General features: G+C 35.2%; 1 protein-coding gene across 2 annotated transcripts in view; it reads left to right on the top strand.

Moving 5' to 3' along the window:
- Positions 1-16335, top strand: part of LOC117344299 (formin-like protein) — a 51725-nt gene extending 35390 nt beyond the window's left edge. For both annotated transcript variants that reach the window (XM_033907004.1, XM_033907003.1), the window contains 9 exons: positions 134-220; positions 1150-1218; positions 1451-1531; positions 2995-3124; positions 4156-4331; positions 6365-6466; positions 7057-7158; positions 8732-8837; positions 9200-16335. In XM_033907004.1, the coding sequence (XP_033762895.1) occupies positions 134-220; positions 1150-1218; positions 1451-1531; positions 2995-3124; positions 4156-4331; positions 6365-6466; positions 7057-7158; positions 8732-8837; positions 9200-9306 (960 nt within the window). In that variant the 3' untranslated portion in view covers positions 9307-16335. The remainder of the gene's footprint in view (positions 1-133; positions 221-1149; positions 1219-1450; positions 1532-2994; positions 3125-4155; positions 4332-6364; positions 6467-7056; positions 7159-8731; positions 8838-9199) is intronic.
- The last annotated feature ends 7 nt before the right edge of the window (positions 16336-16342 follow it).

Raw genomic sequence — 16342 nt, 5'->3', positions numbered from 1 at the left:
GTAAATTTTGTTAGTATTTTGATATAAAAATATTAGAATTAATTTAAAGTGGATGCTGATTTAAAGTGGATGCTGATAAACTTCACATTTCGTAATCTAATTTATTGACAGATTCTTTTGTTTGTACTTTCAGTTTTGTAAAGTAGAAAGGCTGTCCCAGAAGTTGAACATTATGAGTTTCATCGGTAACTTCCAGGACAGTATACACCATCTCACACCAGTAAGTTTAACCCTGTACTATCCAGCCCCTGGGCAGTATACACCATCTCACACCAGTAAGTATAACCCCAGTACTATCCAGCCCCTGGACAGTATACATCATCTCACACCAGTAAGTATAACCCTGTACTATCCAGCCCCTGGACAGTATACATCATCTCACACCAGTAAGTATAACCCCTGTACTATCCAGCCCCTGGACAGTATACACCATCTCACACCAGTAATTATACCCCTGTACTATCCAGCCCCTGGACAGTATACATCATCTCACACCAGTAAGTATAACCCTGTACTATCCAGCCCCTGGACAGTATACATCATCTCACACCAGTAATTATAACCCCTGTACTATCCAGCCCCTGGACAGTATATATCATCTCACACCAGTAAGTTTAACCCTGTACTATCCAGCCCCTGGTGGTATATGTTCATATTTAATGGACGAAACAATTCCAAATTGATCCAGAATGTTTTTACCTCTTTATGATGTAGCATACCGTAAATCATGTTCCTTTTTCAGCTGTTAAATTAACCCAATTTATGTATTAATATTAAGTTTGTGGCAATCAAGATCTTTATTGAAATCATATTTAGATTTGCTGTCATGCACTTTGTGTAGTTTACAGAATGGAAATTCAAATCAAGATGTCTGTGCTTCTGTTCATTAAACTACACTCCGCTTGACCTTGACCCAGATATCCATGACAATGAGCTTTGACCTTGACCACACATGACGATGGTATCAATGACAATGGCCTTTGATCTTGACCACACACATGTCCATGACAATGAGCTTCGACCATGACCACAAATGTCCATGACAATGAGCTTCGACCATGACCACACATGTCCATGGCAACGAGCATTGACCTTGACCATACACAACATCATATCCATGACAGTAATGTTTTCCATTTTGCATTGCAGCAAGTAAATGCTGTGATAGCTGCCTCTATGTCTTTGAGGAATTCCCAGAAAGTGAAGAAAATGCTGGAGGTACGTTTCTGTGGATATCAGTTGTATCAGTTCATTTGTGTTGATTGAAGCAACAGTACCTTATGGTATAGATTATACCAAGATGTCAAGCACTAAGTTACTGGTTTACATGACTTGCCTATTGCCAGATTTCATCTCACCAACTATAGATCTGTTGAGTCGGGCACTTAATCATTGTCATGTAATGCTAATTTAGTTTTTGGATCTTGAGTTGTATATTTTCTACTTACAGGTGATTCTGGCCATTGGTAACTACATGAATAGTTCTAAGAGGGGAGCTGTGTACGGTTTTAAACTTCAGAGTCTGGACATGGTCAGTATATCTCAACCTTCTCATTAGACATCATACAAGACTGCCATGTTTGTGGTTTTAATGTTCAAAACAAGACTACAATTAGATTGTAATAATTAAAATTATGAATACAGTCAAACCTGTCTATAGCGACCGCCCAAGGGGAGGCAGAAAAACGGTCACTATAGACAGGTTGCCTTTATAGACAGGTCAAAATTATTGCACCAACCAATTTACTTAAAACTGCCATAAATAAATTGTCATTGAACAGGGCATTCAGAAGACCAGTCAGAAGTTTAATAAATGCATAAACTTTATAAATCTGAAGGGTTTAATATTTAATGATTTTGTGGACCCAAACACAAAATATAACTCAAAATGGTCTTATGGATAATTTTTTTAAATATTTTGTTCTGAAATTATGCTATATGTATCTATCAAATTATCTCCCTTTCTTTCATAAAGAAAGAAAAAGAATACACAATAATTAATTAATTAATTATATTTGTGTTACTACTAATTATTTCGTGTTATAGTCTTACTTCTTAAAACCAAAATTTTTTGTTTTCTGACCCAAATTGAAATCCGGATATTTGTGTCAGTTTACGACTTTTTATTAGTATTGACTAATTAAAGATGGCGGCAGTACAAACGCTAGTACCGACAGCTACGATTAAGAAAGGCATTATTGGCTTTCATGTGAGTAAATCTTGTTGACAGATATGACCAGTGTTTGTTATTGAAGTGATGTATCCTAGTTGTAATCACAAAATTAACTGACCGTGTCAAATGAAGCCACCTGTGCACAGTTGTAATGTAATACCGACACGCATGGTGACCCGACTCCTCTCTCACCGAGCCCCAGGCCAGGGCAGCTACAGTAATTAGGGGCTAACAGGTGGTAGGGGTCTTTTGTTTATATACTCAGGCCAGGATTGTGGTGGTCCTTTGTTTGTATAATTAGGCCAGGGTCGATGTGTCTGAATTTTCCGGGGATTTTATGAGGGATGACTGCCGAGAGCAGAAGATGGCTGACAGAAATCGGTCGCTATGGAAAACAAATTAGCGACCGCCGTTCCGAAATCACTGGTCGTTAGTCACATTAGACAGGTAGTCGCTATACAGAGGGTCGTTATATAGTAAAATCTCACGGGGAATCTTAAAACCGGTCGTTATAGACAGGCAGTCGTTATATACAGGGGGTCGTTAGAGCAGGTTTGACTGTATATACAATATGATATTAGATTAGAGTCCGCAAATGGATATTGTGAAATAAAATTCAACAATTTTGTTGGAAAAAAGTAAAAGTATCCGCAAAGTGATTGCATGAAGGACTCGTGAGATTATGGCAGATTAGGTGTCTGTTCTTTAGCAGCAACATGTTTCTTCGCGGAAATTTCTCGAGAGCAAAGATGCCTGAGTAAGTAACGTTGCCTGACGGGGCCAGCAGGAACTAGTTTCTCTTATCTTTGTTTTATTTTCAGCTGATGGATACAAAATCCGCTGACAAAAAGACCACACTCGTCCACTACTTGGCTCAAACTGTCAACGAAAAGTTTATTGACCTCCTGAACTTTGAATCCGAGCTGCGTTTCTTAGAAAAAGCAGCACTTGGTATGTACCTTCGAAATGATCTGTATTATGTCCGTAATATTAGAAAATTTGTATTGGACGAGTTCGATAATCAACTCTTCACTATAGACAGGCTGTTCCATGTAATGTGATTACATAGGTGGATAAACAGGAACCAATCACTGCCATGCTTTCAAATGATGAAGCAAGTGCAATTTGTTTAGTTGCTGTGGTCAGACCAAAGTAAACCTGATGTTTGAGCAATAGTCGACTAGACATCGTAACTTCTCGTTTCTCTATACACACACATTACACGTGACCAAAGTGAGATTTCAATATACTGTATTAAGACCATAGTCATCCATCATAGGCTGTGGTCGACAGACCAAAGTAAACCAGATGGTTGAGCCAGAGTCGACTTGACATCGTAACTTCTCGTTTCTCTACATACACACACACACACACACATTACACGTGACCAAAGTGAGATTTCAATATACTGTATTAAGACCATAATCTATAGTTTCTGATTGAACTCAGTCCGTAAGTTCAGATTAATGAGAATGTGAAGTAATATTGAATACTTATCTGTAGTGTACAGTTCTGACACATTTAAGTTGATCTGTTGTTTATAGCTCTCCTTTAATCCATCCTAAGTTCAACCAGGTTTATATAATGTTTTTTGTACTCTTTGAAATTACTTCAGGGCTATACAGTCAAATGTGTTTATCCGTGGGTGGGAGGTCAGAAATAAAGAAATTCTAGGCATGGTAGGTGCCAGAGAAATTGTATTATTGTATGGTATTGTTTGAATTCATTTGCTTGTTTGATTGGTTGCTGTTAGACAAACTTTGAGTCCTTCTATTATGTTGTAATTTTACTGAAATAGCCTTAACTAAAGAAAAATTTGATTCATTGGCAGCTGATGCGACAAAATAAGATATCTACATGAATGATAGTTCAATTCTACCAAGAGGCCTAGTCTAATATGAGAATGGAGTTCACCTTTCTATATACAGACTGCATTTTTTGCTAGGAAATACTTAAGATAAACGGCATATTTTAATTTTTAGTGTCACTGGAAAATATTTTGACGGACGTGCATGACTTAGAAAAAGGAATGGAGTCGACTAAGCGAGAATTTGATGCTCGGAAACATTCTCGTGACCAACCACCTATTCTAAAAGAATTCTTACAGAACTCTGAAGAAAAACTTAGGAAACTGCAGAGTGATGTTAAAACTGCTCAGGTATGTACAACAGGCATTTACACTGTGTAGTAAGAAGGAGGAACATGCTTCAGCTACATGTCTATTCGCCCGTTTGGGACAATCTGGTATGATTTCCCTGCTGGGTACAGATGTGCTGGTTGTGGTTGGATAAATAAATGAAGAAACATTATTAATTTTTTCTTAAATTTTTTTGAATGTCAACTAGTCAAAGAATTCCACCTTTCGTGCTAGAAATCTTCTTTTTTTCAAAGTCGATGATGTAACAATGTTTTCTCCCAAAATTCACAGATTTGTCGTGCGTTTTACTTGTTCAAGATTTCTCTGTCATCCGCTATAGGGTGCATGCAGTTTCTACTTAGTCTGTGCTGGTAGCATCACAGTGGCATCACGGCAACAATACCATGATGTCACATCAACAATTCAATCATGTCACATCAACAATACCATGACGTCACATCAACAATTCAATCACGTCACATCAACAATACCATGACGTCACATCAACAATTCAATCACGTCACATCAACAATACCATGACGTCACATCAACAATTCAATCACGTCACATCAACAATTCAATCACGTCACATCAACAATACCATGACGTCACATCAACAATTCAATCACGTCACATCAACAATACCATGACGTCACACCAACAATTCAATCACGTTACATCAACAATACCATGACGTCACATCAACAATTCAATCACGTCACATCAACAATGCAATCACGTCACATCAACAATACCATGACGTCACATCAACAATTCAATCACGTCACATCAACAATACCATGACGTCACACCAACAATTCAATCACGTCACATCAACAATACCATGACGTCACACCAACAATTCAATCACGTCACATCAACAATACCATGACGTCACATCAACAATTCAATCACGTCACATCAACGATACCATGACGTCACATCAACAATTCAATCACGTCACATCAACGATACCATGACGTCACATCAACAATTCAATCACGTCACATCAACGATACCATGACGTCACATCAACAATTCAATCACGTCACATCAACGATACCATGACGTCACATCAACAATTCAATCACGTCACATCAACAATACCATGACGTCACATCAACAATTCAATCACGTCACATCAACAATGCAATCACGTCACATCAACAATACCATGACGTCACACCAACAATTCAATCACGTCACATCAACAATACCATGACGTCACACCAACAATTCAATCACGTCACATCAACAATACCATGACGTCACACCAACAATTCAATCACGTCACATCAACAATACCATGACGTCACACCAACAATTCAATCACGTCACATCAACAATACCATGACGTCACATCAACAATTCAATCACGTCACATCAACAATACCATGACGTCACATCAACAATTCAATCACGTCACATCAACAATACCATGACGTCACATCAACAATTCAATCACGTCACATCAACAATACCATGACGTCACATCAACAATTCAATCACGTCACATCAACAATACCATGACGTCAGATCAACAATTCAATCACGTCACGTCAACTTTGTGTTGCACTGCAAAATTGAAAAAAATGAAGTTGAAAGATAGGAGGAAAAAAATCATCTCCTACCTTCAAGATGCGACTGAGAAATCTATGGCAATATTCTTGATTATCTAACCCTGGCTGTTCACAGGGTGATAAACCCAGCAAACAAGCAAACAGTCAGTGGGGTTAGGCGTCATAGGCTAAGACACGTTTTCATTTCATCATCAGTTGAACGTATCACTGGTTTTGATAGATAAGTTGATATTGGAAGTGGGTATATCTTCAGGTAAACCTGTCTGTAAAGAACACTTATAGGCAGGTGGCCTTTATATACATGTTCATTAACAATGGATAGTGTTACATAAGGATTCAAAACAGATGACCTTTATAGACAGGTCATTACTGTTTACAGGTGGCCTCTAAGGCAGGTTTGATTGTATTTAACAACTAAGATTATATCTATGAAGACATAGTATAATAATGTGGTGTATGTACTCCATGTTTCAGGATTCCTACAAACGAGTCGTGGAGTTTTTTGGAGAGAACCCTCGCACTGTGTCCCCACAGACATTCTTCTCACAGTTTGTACGATTTGTTGGTGCTTTCAAGGTAAGTCCCTGAGACAGGTGTCAAGGTGTCAGTTATGGCTAATCCTGTAAAATGTACATCCCACGGGAGGACCGCAGAGTTAAAACAAACTCATTCCATTGTGGAATCGAGAGAAAATTAGGTTTATGGTACTGTACTCTTTGAATTAAATCACTTTTCTTGGTGGTCCCTGTTTGACAAAGCTGGAGTCCTCAGGTTGGGTAGATATCTTATCCATGGTATAAGATTTTTATGTTTAATGATATCAGGTATTTTGTGTTTGTTTTCTAAGATAGAATAAGGTTTCAATCTGAAATATTTCAATATCTGCTCAGTTAGTCTCCGTTAGACTTTGAAAAGTTCACTTTCTTTTCACCCATGAATTTGACTTGATAAACACAGTATAAATTAACGTAATTTGCAATTCATGAGTTCGTCTCAAAACCAGCTCAGGTAATATTCTTAAAAAGTGTTTTGTGTGTGACATTTAAGAATCATCCATGAGGCTGAGAATTTTTCAACATCCTCAAAGTAGGGCAAGATTGTGATTTTCTATTTGGTACTCAACAAGCAGATAATAGTTATTCTGATGTTTTTTCTTCTGTTCACAGCAAGCAGTGGTTGACCTGGAGAAGAAACGAAGGATGGAGTACGCTGCTATGGAGGAGATCCAACCAAGTTCTCATGGGCGCAAGAACAAGAAGGTTACAGCGGTCAGTATACACCAAGATCAAGGTCACAAACCATTTTGAAGGTCAAAGTGACAAACACATAGACCTTGGAACGTTAAAGTCACAAAGGGAAAAGTTGGTCAGGGTTAAACACATACAGACACTCTGAAGGTCTAAGTGATTAACCAGGTCCCAAAACATTGTGGTGGACTTCTAATTCAAGTTTAACTCAAGTTGATAAATAACTTGGTTTTAGCAATACATTTATAGTCAAGCAGGTTTTGATGTTCTATCCTCTTACATGAAAAGTGCTCCATATCAAATGTGGTCACATGTAAGAATTGGTACTGTCAACTACATATAATTTGTTCTGCTGATTGGCTTTTGCATTGAAGATCAATGAAGCCAAAAACAAAATGGGATAACATATATTCAGATCTAGAGTATATTGAAATCAGGTTTATAATTATTATTTCTTAATATCTTGAACGTTTCTCTGAATAGCTATGTAAATTGTATTGCCTTTCCAGGATTCAGTGTTTCTGGCCTTTTCCAGGCAGTTCCCCAAATAGTGGGGTAGTAAGTGTTGTCTGTCCCAGAATATTTTTCCTGTTGATGTGATCTGTCTTACCCGTATTGTATATGTTAAGGAAAAGCCCAGACCTGTATCTGTGAACTACCCCGGATCTGTGTGTGTAATCTGCATCAGTTCAATGTTTGGTTAAGAGAATCTGATTGGAACCAAATCCTGTCCAAGTCTATATATCTTTCCTCCCATTGATTGATACATTGTGTCCTGTGTTCTATTTCTAGTTATTCTTTCCTAAGAGAATTAATTGAACCCCTTTCTAACATTTATGAAAAAAACAACCTACTCCAGCTAAGTAGGAGAGATATTCTCTGATGTTTTACGTGAGATGTGCTTTATTCTCCCTGGAGATTGAGATTTCACTGGCGTACCCCCATGATATATGGGATGATTATATCCTTCCCTTCCTCTCAATATCTGCCAAACATTAGTTTTCATTCCTGATTTTTACATTGTATTCTCATGGCAAGAGAAATCTTTTTTAAAGTTTAGGAAAAATTCTTTGCACAATTAAAAACCAAGTTGATTTCTTTTGGATTTAAAATCTTGGCTTTGTAAGCAAGGAAATCATACTCTTAAAGTAGATATAAATGTATTAAATGGTGCATCTTGTAATTAATTTGTCAAAAAAACCATCGTCACATACTGAAAGACAGCACCATTTGTTACTATAAAGAGTTATCTCCCTTCGTTCATGCTTTATTACTTTATTGGAAGCTGATCCCCTATACCATAACTCTCTGTAATTGCCAAATTTTTAAATTACTTCCTGGACTGACAAACTACTAAATAATGCTAAATTCTAGTCTTGTGCTTCACAATACTGAAACTATATGCTCAGCTATGACCGAGGTTGATGACTCAGGCTAAGTACATGTTTAGCTAAGACCCGGTTGATGACTCAATCTGAATACATGCTCAGCTAAGACCCCAGTTGACTCGCTCTCTGAGTATATGCTCAGCTATAAGACCATAGTCTCTGTAAACATACTTGGTTTATACCTGAATTGTCTTTATGTATTTCAGGAGGCTGTTGTATCTGAACTGAAGACAAGAAACAGACAGATCAAGGAGAAGAAGTTGTTGGGAAAGGATGAGGTTTACCACGGGGCTCTCGAGGACATCCTTTTGGGTAGGTAGACTGGACCTTGTATGGCTTGTGTATACAAAGGATAGATTATCTTCATTACGATTTTTGGACTATAATATCAAGAAGCCTATATCTCTATATGTTCAGATTTTCGATATTCATCAAGCTAAAACTATTGACTTGATTTATTTTACAACAATTGTGAAACAAGTTGCCACCTGAGTGTCCAGTATTCAAAGATATTCATGCCATGTTTACAAAATAGGAAAGATTCTACAGGAGTAGCCCTTTATACAAGGATAACACTTAATCTAGACAACTTGTTTCTCTCTTTCCCCCAAAAAATAACAAATAAACACCTTGTTATGTTTGAGCTGTATTATTTTGTAATTTGATTTTCGTAGACTTGAAGAATGAACCATATCGACGTGCTGATGGTGTGAGGCGGAGTCAAAGGCGCCGTGTTGAGGAGGGACTTGCACCCGCTTACAGTCACAACGAACATTTCTAATGATCTGTCGGGCCACATTCATACATCAGTAGATCTCCAGCTAGTATTGACACATACCCTTGCATGTCTGGATAATATTGACACATTGTATGTCAGTCTGTGCATTGTTCGACATGTATAAGTGTACGTACATGGTGTCTGTCTTTGTGGTAACAAGATTTCGTTCAAAAAGAGGAGGGGGATATTTACGACGAGGAAGCTTGGATTATAGATAAATGTTATAGTTGACCAAGTAAAGACTGACCAGTGTACTTGTATTCTATAACCAGTTCTTACAAACTAACTTTTTATATAAAAGTTTTAGATAACACTGATCATCTACTTCACCATTATTCCATTTTAATCATAAAATCTCTGGCATACAGATAACATTACAAATGTGATGACAAGAAGCGCCATGTCAACGCAAATTTGTATGCATACAATCTGTGTGACTTTACACTCACAAACACCAAGTTCATGAACCAGGTACACATGGATATTATTCTCTTCAATGCTTTTCGCTAGGCCATGCACGATGAAGTATTGTGACTGGCTTATCATATTGACTTAAAAGAATTTAGATGAAAGGAGCTAGCTTCTGGTGGTTGGTTGTTGTTATATGACTTTTGATTGGTTGCTCTTGTTTCGATAAAAGAAGCTAGCTTCTGATTAGCTGCTATCAATTCAATGAAAGAAACTAGCCTCTGATTGGTTGTTATTGATTCATTGAAATAAGCTAGCATCTGATTGGTTTCTATTGACTAAGGAAAGAAGCTAGCTTCTGATTGGTTGCTACCGAGTTGTTAAAAAGCTAGCTTCTGATTGGCTGCTACCGAGTTGTTAAAAAACTAGCTTCTGATTGGCTGCTACCGAGTTGTAAAAAGAAGCTAGTCTGATTGGTTGATTTAGAAAAAGCTAGCTTCTGATTGGCTGCTACTGAGTTGAAAGGAGCTAGCCTCTTGTTGATTGCTGCTTTTCTGCAGACATGCTTGGAGGACTGACTTCTAATCATTTCGTTTTCTTCCACGTTGAAATGATATATATATATATATACATAGATATTTCTAGTCGCCATTTATTGATAAACAGGCTTATTTTCTGTTGTGTATCTGTTGTAGAATTAATATATGTGTTGTCCAATTTTAAATTGTGGAGAAATATTACATACTATATTTTTAAATGAATGTTTGGAAAAAAAATCAGGTTTTATTTTGTCAGAGTTGGTTGGCTGTATTCGGGTTGTGTAAACAACTGTGGCTGTTACTGTCATATATATAATTGTCAAACTTGTTTACTGATACAGTGATGTCCAAGTGTAGTGTGCAATAATTTTTAGTTTCAAACATGTCCGATGAATCCTAAAAATCTGTATCATTGTCAGGCTCCTGTTTCAATAACATTCCTTCACTTAAGGAAATACTTTAACTTGAATTCTTTCATAGGAAAGCATCATTTGATTTATGGAAAAACATTTTGATAAGGAACTTAAATTCTTTAATGCTTTTCTATGTACAATATCAGGTTACTTAATTTTCTTAAGTACATTGGTAATATTGATGGAACTGGGGCTAGAAAGTAGAAAAGATATACTGGTAGATTCAAAAGATTCTAATATTGGTTCCTTTGTGGTAATTGCATTGTAATTGAATTAAAAAAATAAAAAATAAAGTTATATAATCACCAAGATTTCAGGATCAAAAGTGATTGCTAAACCAATGATTTCCCTATGGATATTTGTCATATATATTATATATACATATTGAGTAATATTTTGGTAAGCATTCACTCCGAGGGCGGCTTTTTTTTTTTTTTTTTTTTTTAACAGTTTCACAGAACTACCAGAAAAATGCATTTAAAAATAAAATAAAAGGATATTTTTTTTTATATTTTACTCTTCGTGTAAGATAGGAAATAAAATGCTTGTTTGGTTTTTACAGCTAAAGTGTGTTTAGAAATTAATTTTGTTTTTTAAAACAGCAGTAAAATATAATGCAAGATATTTGTCTTCAAATGAATATCTATATTTATGTATAATATTCTCATGCTTGTAGATTGAAGCTTATTTAAAATGCAGCTTTCCATAAGTTAACGATCGCTAATTAATGTTATACTATTTGTGTTATCATGTACACTTGATTTAGCCATCACTCAGTCAGTTTAACTGGTATTGCTTCTCATCTCATCAATAAGAGCCATTAATTTTTGCATCATAACTTATCATTGTCTTGCTTTAGAAACAAATGGCCAGTTGTCAAAAAAAAAATCATTTTATATAATGATTATCTGAATATACATGTATGTTAAAGTTTAGGTACACATGAACGTTTATATCTCATATACATGTATATGTTATATATATATGTACATGTAACTTATTTATTTTCTATACATCAATACATGTATCATTACATGTGCTATATACTAAAAATACTTCTATCATTTATCATCATAACAATCCATATTGCTAAATGGGCAGATGTGGAATTTCAATAGGCTCAATATTTGAATTAGATTCTGACTTTAAAGCATGAGTAGGTGTTTACACACCAAAGATGGAATAAACCTGTTGTTTTTTATGGGAGATGCTGTGATATATATTCTTAATGAATAGTTATGGTATATTTCAAGATTAATTTGTATTAGAAAATAGTTTTTTTCTTGCTGTTGCAAAGCTTGGTAGAAACAGTTGAACTCTTGTCACACATGTATATCTCAAATCATATATATAAAATCTGCTGAACAAACCAATGCATAATTCCTCAATGCCATGGTTGTTTGACCTTTGACCTGTATGGCGAGGTACTGTTGTTGTTGACCAGTGTCATGGTTAATCTTTGTGTTCATATCTAAAATACTCCATCATAACGTTATCATCGCAGCCTCAGAGTTGGCGAGTCAAGAGTCGTCATACATTGACATCATGTCTCTGTGGGATAGAGACTGAGAAGATGTATTCAAACCTCCCATATCTTTTTGATTTAGAGACCATACAAAATAGGTTTTTTTTTGTTTAGAGATTATACACACCATTCACTCAGGTTTCTTATTTTTCTTTGATACAAATCTATACACCATCAACTTATCTCCTTTGTTAAAGAAACTTTACAAGCTCAATTTAGCTTCTTTGTCAAATCACATTCTCACTCCAATTTTTCATACTTTGCTTTTTTTTTTATCTACGTTGTTTTATAAAAGACATCAAAAAATTAATTCAAATTCTCACTCAGATTTCTCATATGACTTTGCATTTTATCTCCTTTGTTTAATAAGAGACTTTGAAAATGAATTCAAATTCTTACTCAAATTTATCAAAATTTATATATACGCTCAACCTTTCACCTATGTTTGAGATGATACGACCTAATTTTTTTTTTTTTTAAAGATTATGTAGATTGCCCTTTTTAGAATAATACCTTTCCACAGTCCTTTTTCAGAGATTTGAATAGTGCATACGTATACCTTCTCCATGATATGAAAAGTCAGTGTACTGCTGTAGAGAAAGAAAATAATTTTTAAGCTGAATTAAAGTAAATTAATATATTATATTGTACAGAGCAATCTCATAAAAAAACTTGCCAAAGCATGATGTAACGATTCATGGTGTATGTTCTTTAGGTTTTTAATTTGTAAAAATGTAATTTATTATTTTCAATTGTCACAAACAATAGAATGTGTCATATTATATTGTGTTCAAATAAGTGTTGTTGGTCAGCGTTGATGTGTTGTGGCCACAATACTTCCCATAAGAGTCATGGTGGGTAGTGATGGTATTGGTGGCTTTTCCCTGTAGATTAGTTCGTGTGCAGTGACCAGTCAATATGATGCACGTTGTTGTACCATGTCTGTTGTGGTCCAACAAATCACACCCAACTCATTCCTCCGATTCATCCTTCATGAAGGTGGTATGATTTCAGGTCATTTTAAGAAAATTCTTTAACTTTTTCATTAAACATAATTCTTACTTACCTTATTCTTTCTGATATGCCACTAACTGGCTCTAAAAGGTGACACAAAGCTTGTCTGTAATATACCAGATTCACTAGCTTTTTAGACTGCCATGTTTACACTCACCGATACTTCACGTTATAATATTATCTTCAGCATTCAAGGGTTCCTTACTTGCCGTACATATCTCTGCACTCTTGGAATATGTCATGACAAAATTGGAAGAATGTGTACACTCCGCCTTATAGGTGTTATAAGCTGACTGAATTTTAAGTTGGCTTGCAGGGTTAACTGCCAAGATCATTGTGAGTGGAAGTCTCCTTTGGATGTTTGTGGAAACTGTTTCAAAATATCCTGGAGTCAAGGAATATGCAGTATAATTACTGTATACATGTATATGGACAAGTTTAGATGTAGGTGTAGTTCTGTTGTAGTCTACATACAGTATTAGGAACCAGCCAAAAGGTTCCAAATGGCCTGTTATGTCATGTTCCAAAGGTGCAGATGAAGAGACACATTTGGATGGGTTGAAGTTTGAAGATAACATCCTATAAAATAGGAATATTTTTAAACAAGACTAGACATGAACATTTTTGTTGTATAAAATATGAAAACTTGATACTTGATTTTCAAAAATGAAACTTTACCCAGGGTAGTTTATAACCTCATATAAATCTTTATCTTTTGGGAACATTTTACCCACAGGGAACTGGCACTAATTCTCAACCCATGGTTCATATAGGTATTATATTATTACATATAATACATAAAATCGACTGTGGGTTCAAAATATGTGCCAAATTCCTGTGTTCTATTCATATTTTTTAAATGAATATTTTATCACATTTGTACCAATTATCATGATAACCAAAACAGATAAGGGTTGGTTTGAACAAGATTGTTGAATACTTGTGTTGAAATTCATTCAGCGTCAACATACTTGGATAAGCTTGGCTCAAAGTTATGATTTGTAATACAATTAGTACTAGTCGTGAGAGAATCTTATTGAACTATGGACGGGGGATTAACTGTTGTCTTCCTGTCTTCTATCTACGCAGGTTTGTCAAATTCAATCAGCATTTGAAAGTCTTCCATTATTACAATCGGTTCATACATTATCATACTTCATCAAAACTGGTGGGTCACCTATACGTTTGCCTCCTGTTTCATTACAGGGCAGATGGCCGTTCTTATTATTGACCTAACATCATCAATACTATTGTACTAGTTTATATTGCTGTAAAATATACATATTAACAAAGATTTTATTTTACAAATTTTATTAATAAGGTTGATAATTATGGAGCTAATATGTCTGTGAAGGCAAATTAATATTGGTGCAGTATTGATGTTTGAGTATACATCAAAATGATCTTAATCCATTACAGGGTTAACCTTCTCTCCACTTCAACAGAATCCCTGATCTGTATTAATTTAAATATTTACATGAAACCATGTAATAATAAAATATTAAATATTGTTGTAAAAAGATGTGTTAAAAACTGTATTGGAGCGATGTCTGTGACATCATCAAGTGCTGTCAGTGTCAAAATCATCAAAACAATGTGATGTTAATGCAAATTCATTGTCTTTAGAAAGTTGTTTTGTGATCATGTTCAATTGTAATCGGAAAAGAAAAAAGATGATTTATCAAGATTGTACATTAATTATAAAAAGTTTGAATTGATAGTGATTGTCAATTTTTTTTTTTTTTTGTTAAATATTTTTTTTGTAAAAATGATGAAAATTAAGGTAAAGATTGTTCAGAGTTGTGTAGTGATGATAATGAAGTGCAGGTTTTACTAGCACACACCTATGTACTGTCAGAAAAGCCTTAATGATAGAATTATGGAAAGTATGTGTTGAATTTATGTTGATTTTGATCGAGAAAAATATGGATATTGGATGCAGGCTTTCTAGAGGGTAGATGTCCACTGATGCAACTTTCTGTAGGAAGGTGTTATATGCAAACTTGTCATTGAAAGAACAAAAGTTATTTTGGATTATAAATGATCCTTATAGGATATTTGATGGGATGACAGTATTTAAGAATGGTCCACTGGGAATATTTACTAACAGCTTACTAAAGTGTCTATTGCTGTATCGTAAGGGAGGGCAAGGAATCTGTTTACTAGGATATGGTATTGATTTGTGATGAAAAGTTGCTTTTTTTTGTGACGCTTCAAGAACATGCACATCTGGAGGCAATTTTGTGTCTGTGGTTGTTGATCAGATACAAGAATAGGTAATATACTGGGAACCTACTAATGTTTGTGTACATTTATTTTGCAAGTGTTTGCAGAAGCATTAAATCTTAAATTTAAATTTTCCCTGTGAATATTAAATTATATAGGGGTATACTCCCTTAAAATGGCGAAATGGCAAACTTTGGTAGGTTTACAGTATTCATAACTACATGTACCGAGCTATTCAGCAGAGACAGATCTGATAGTTTGGTACATTATAACACACATGTACAGCAGATCACAGGGCCATGTAACAGGACCATGTATATTAAATGGCAGCTTGACCATTACAACCACACACAAAATTGTCTCCAGATACGATATGTGTCACGCTAAAATCTTAACCATACAAGAATTTGATTCTCACTTCAACCTTGATATGCACTTAGCACATGTTTCAAATTTTGCTGATTTAACAAATATTCTATATATTCACAGATTAGAGATGAACGCCAAAATAATATATATGGATATTGATACTGTGAGTATGTGTTACTCAACAGTAAAACATAGTTATCATATACCTATTTTTACATTCCTTTTCATAGTAAAGAGTATTAGAAGAGATTTTTTTCTACTTTATCAAGATAAATAAGACATTGCTTTACCGGCACTGATAACAGTGCTACCACACATATATATTGGACCAATACTAGGCCAAGCTTGGGGAAGAGTGGTCCAAACCTTGATCACTGCACCACTTCTCATTGGGGGCAGCTGATTCGGCAACAGAGTCTGGCTTTTATAATGATCCATGATGTTTTTGTACAGATTGCAAGACAACGCAACATCCAATGTATTTAAAGTATTCATACATTTTACAATGCAATTTGTAAAATAAAATATCCTATTATAATTAGTGT

This window comes from Pecten maximus, chromosome 15, assembly GCF_902652985.1.
Source record: "Pecten maximus chromosome 15, xPecMax1.1, whole genome shotgun sequence".
NCBI classification, from domain to species: Eukaryota; Metazoa; Mollusca; class Bivalvia; order Pectinida; family Pectinidae; genus Pecten; species Pecten maximus.
This window is presented reverse-complemented; position numbering and strand designations above follow the sequence as displayed.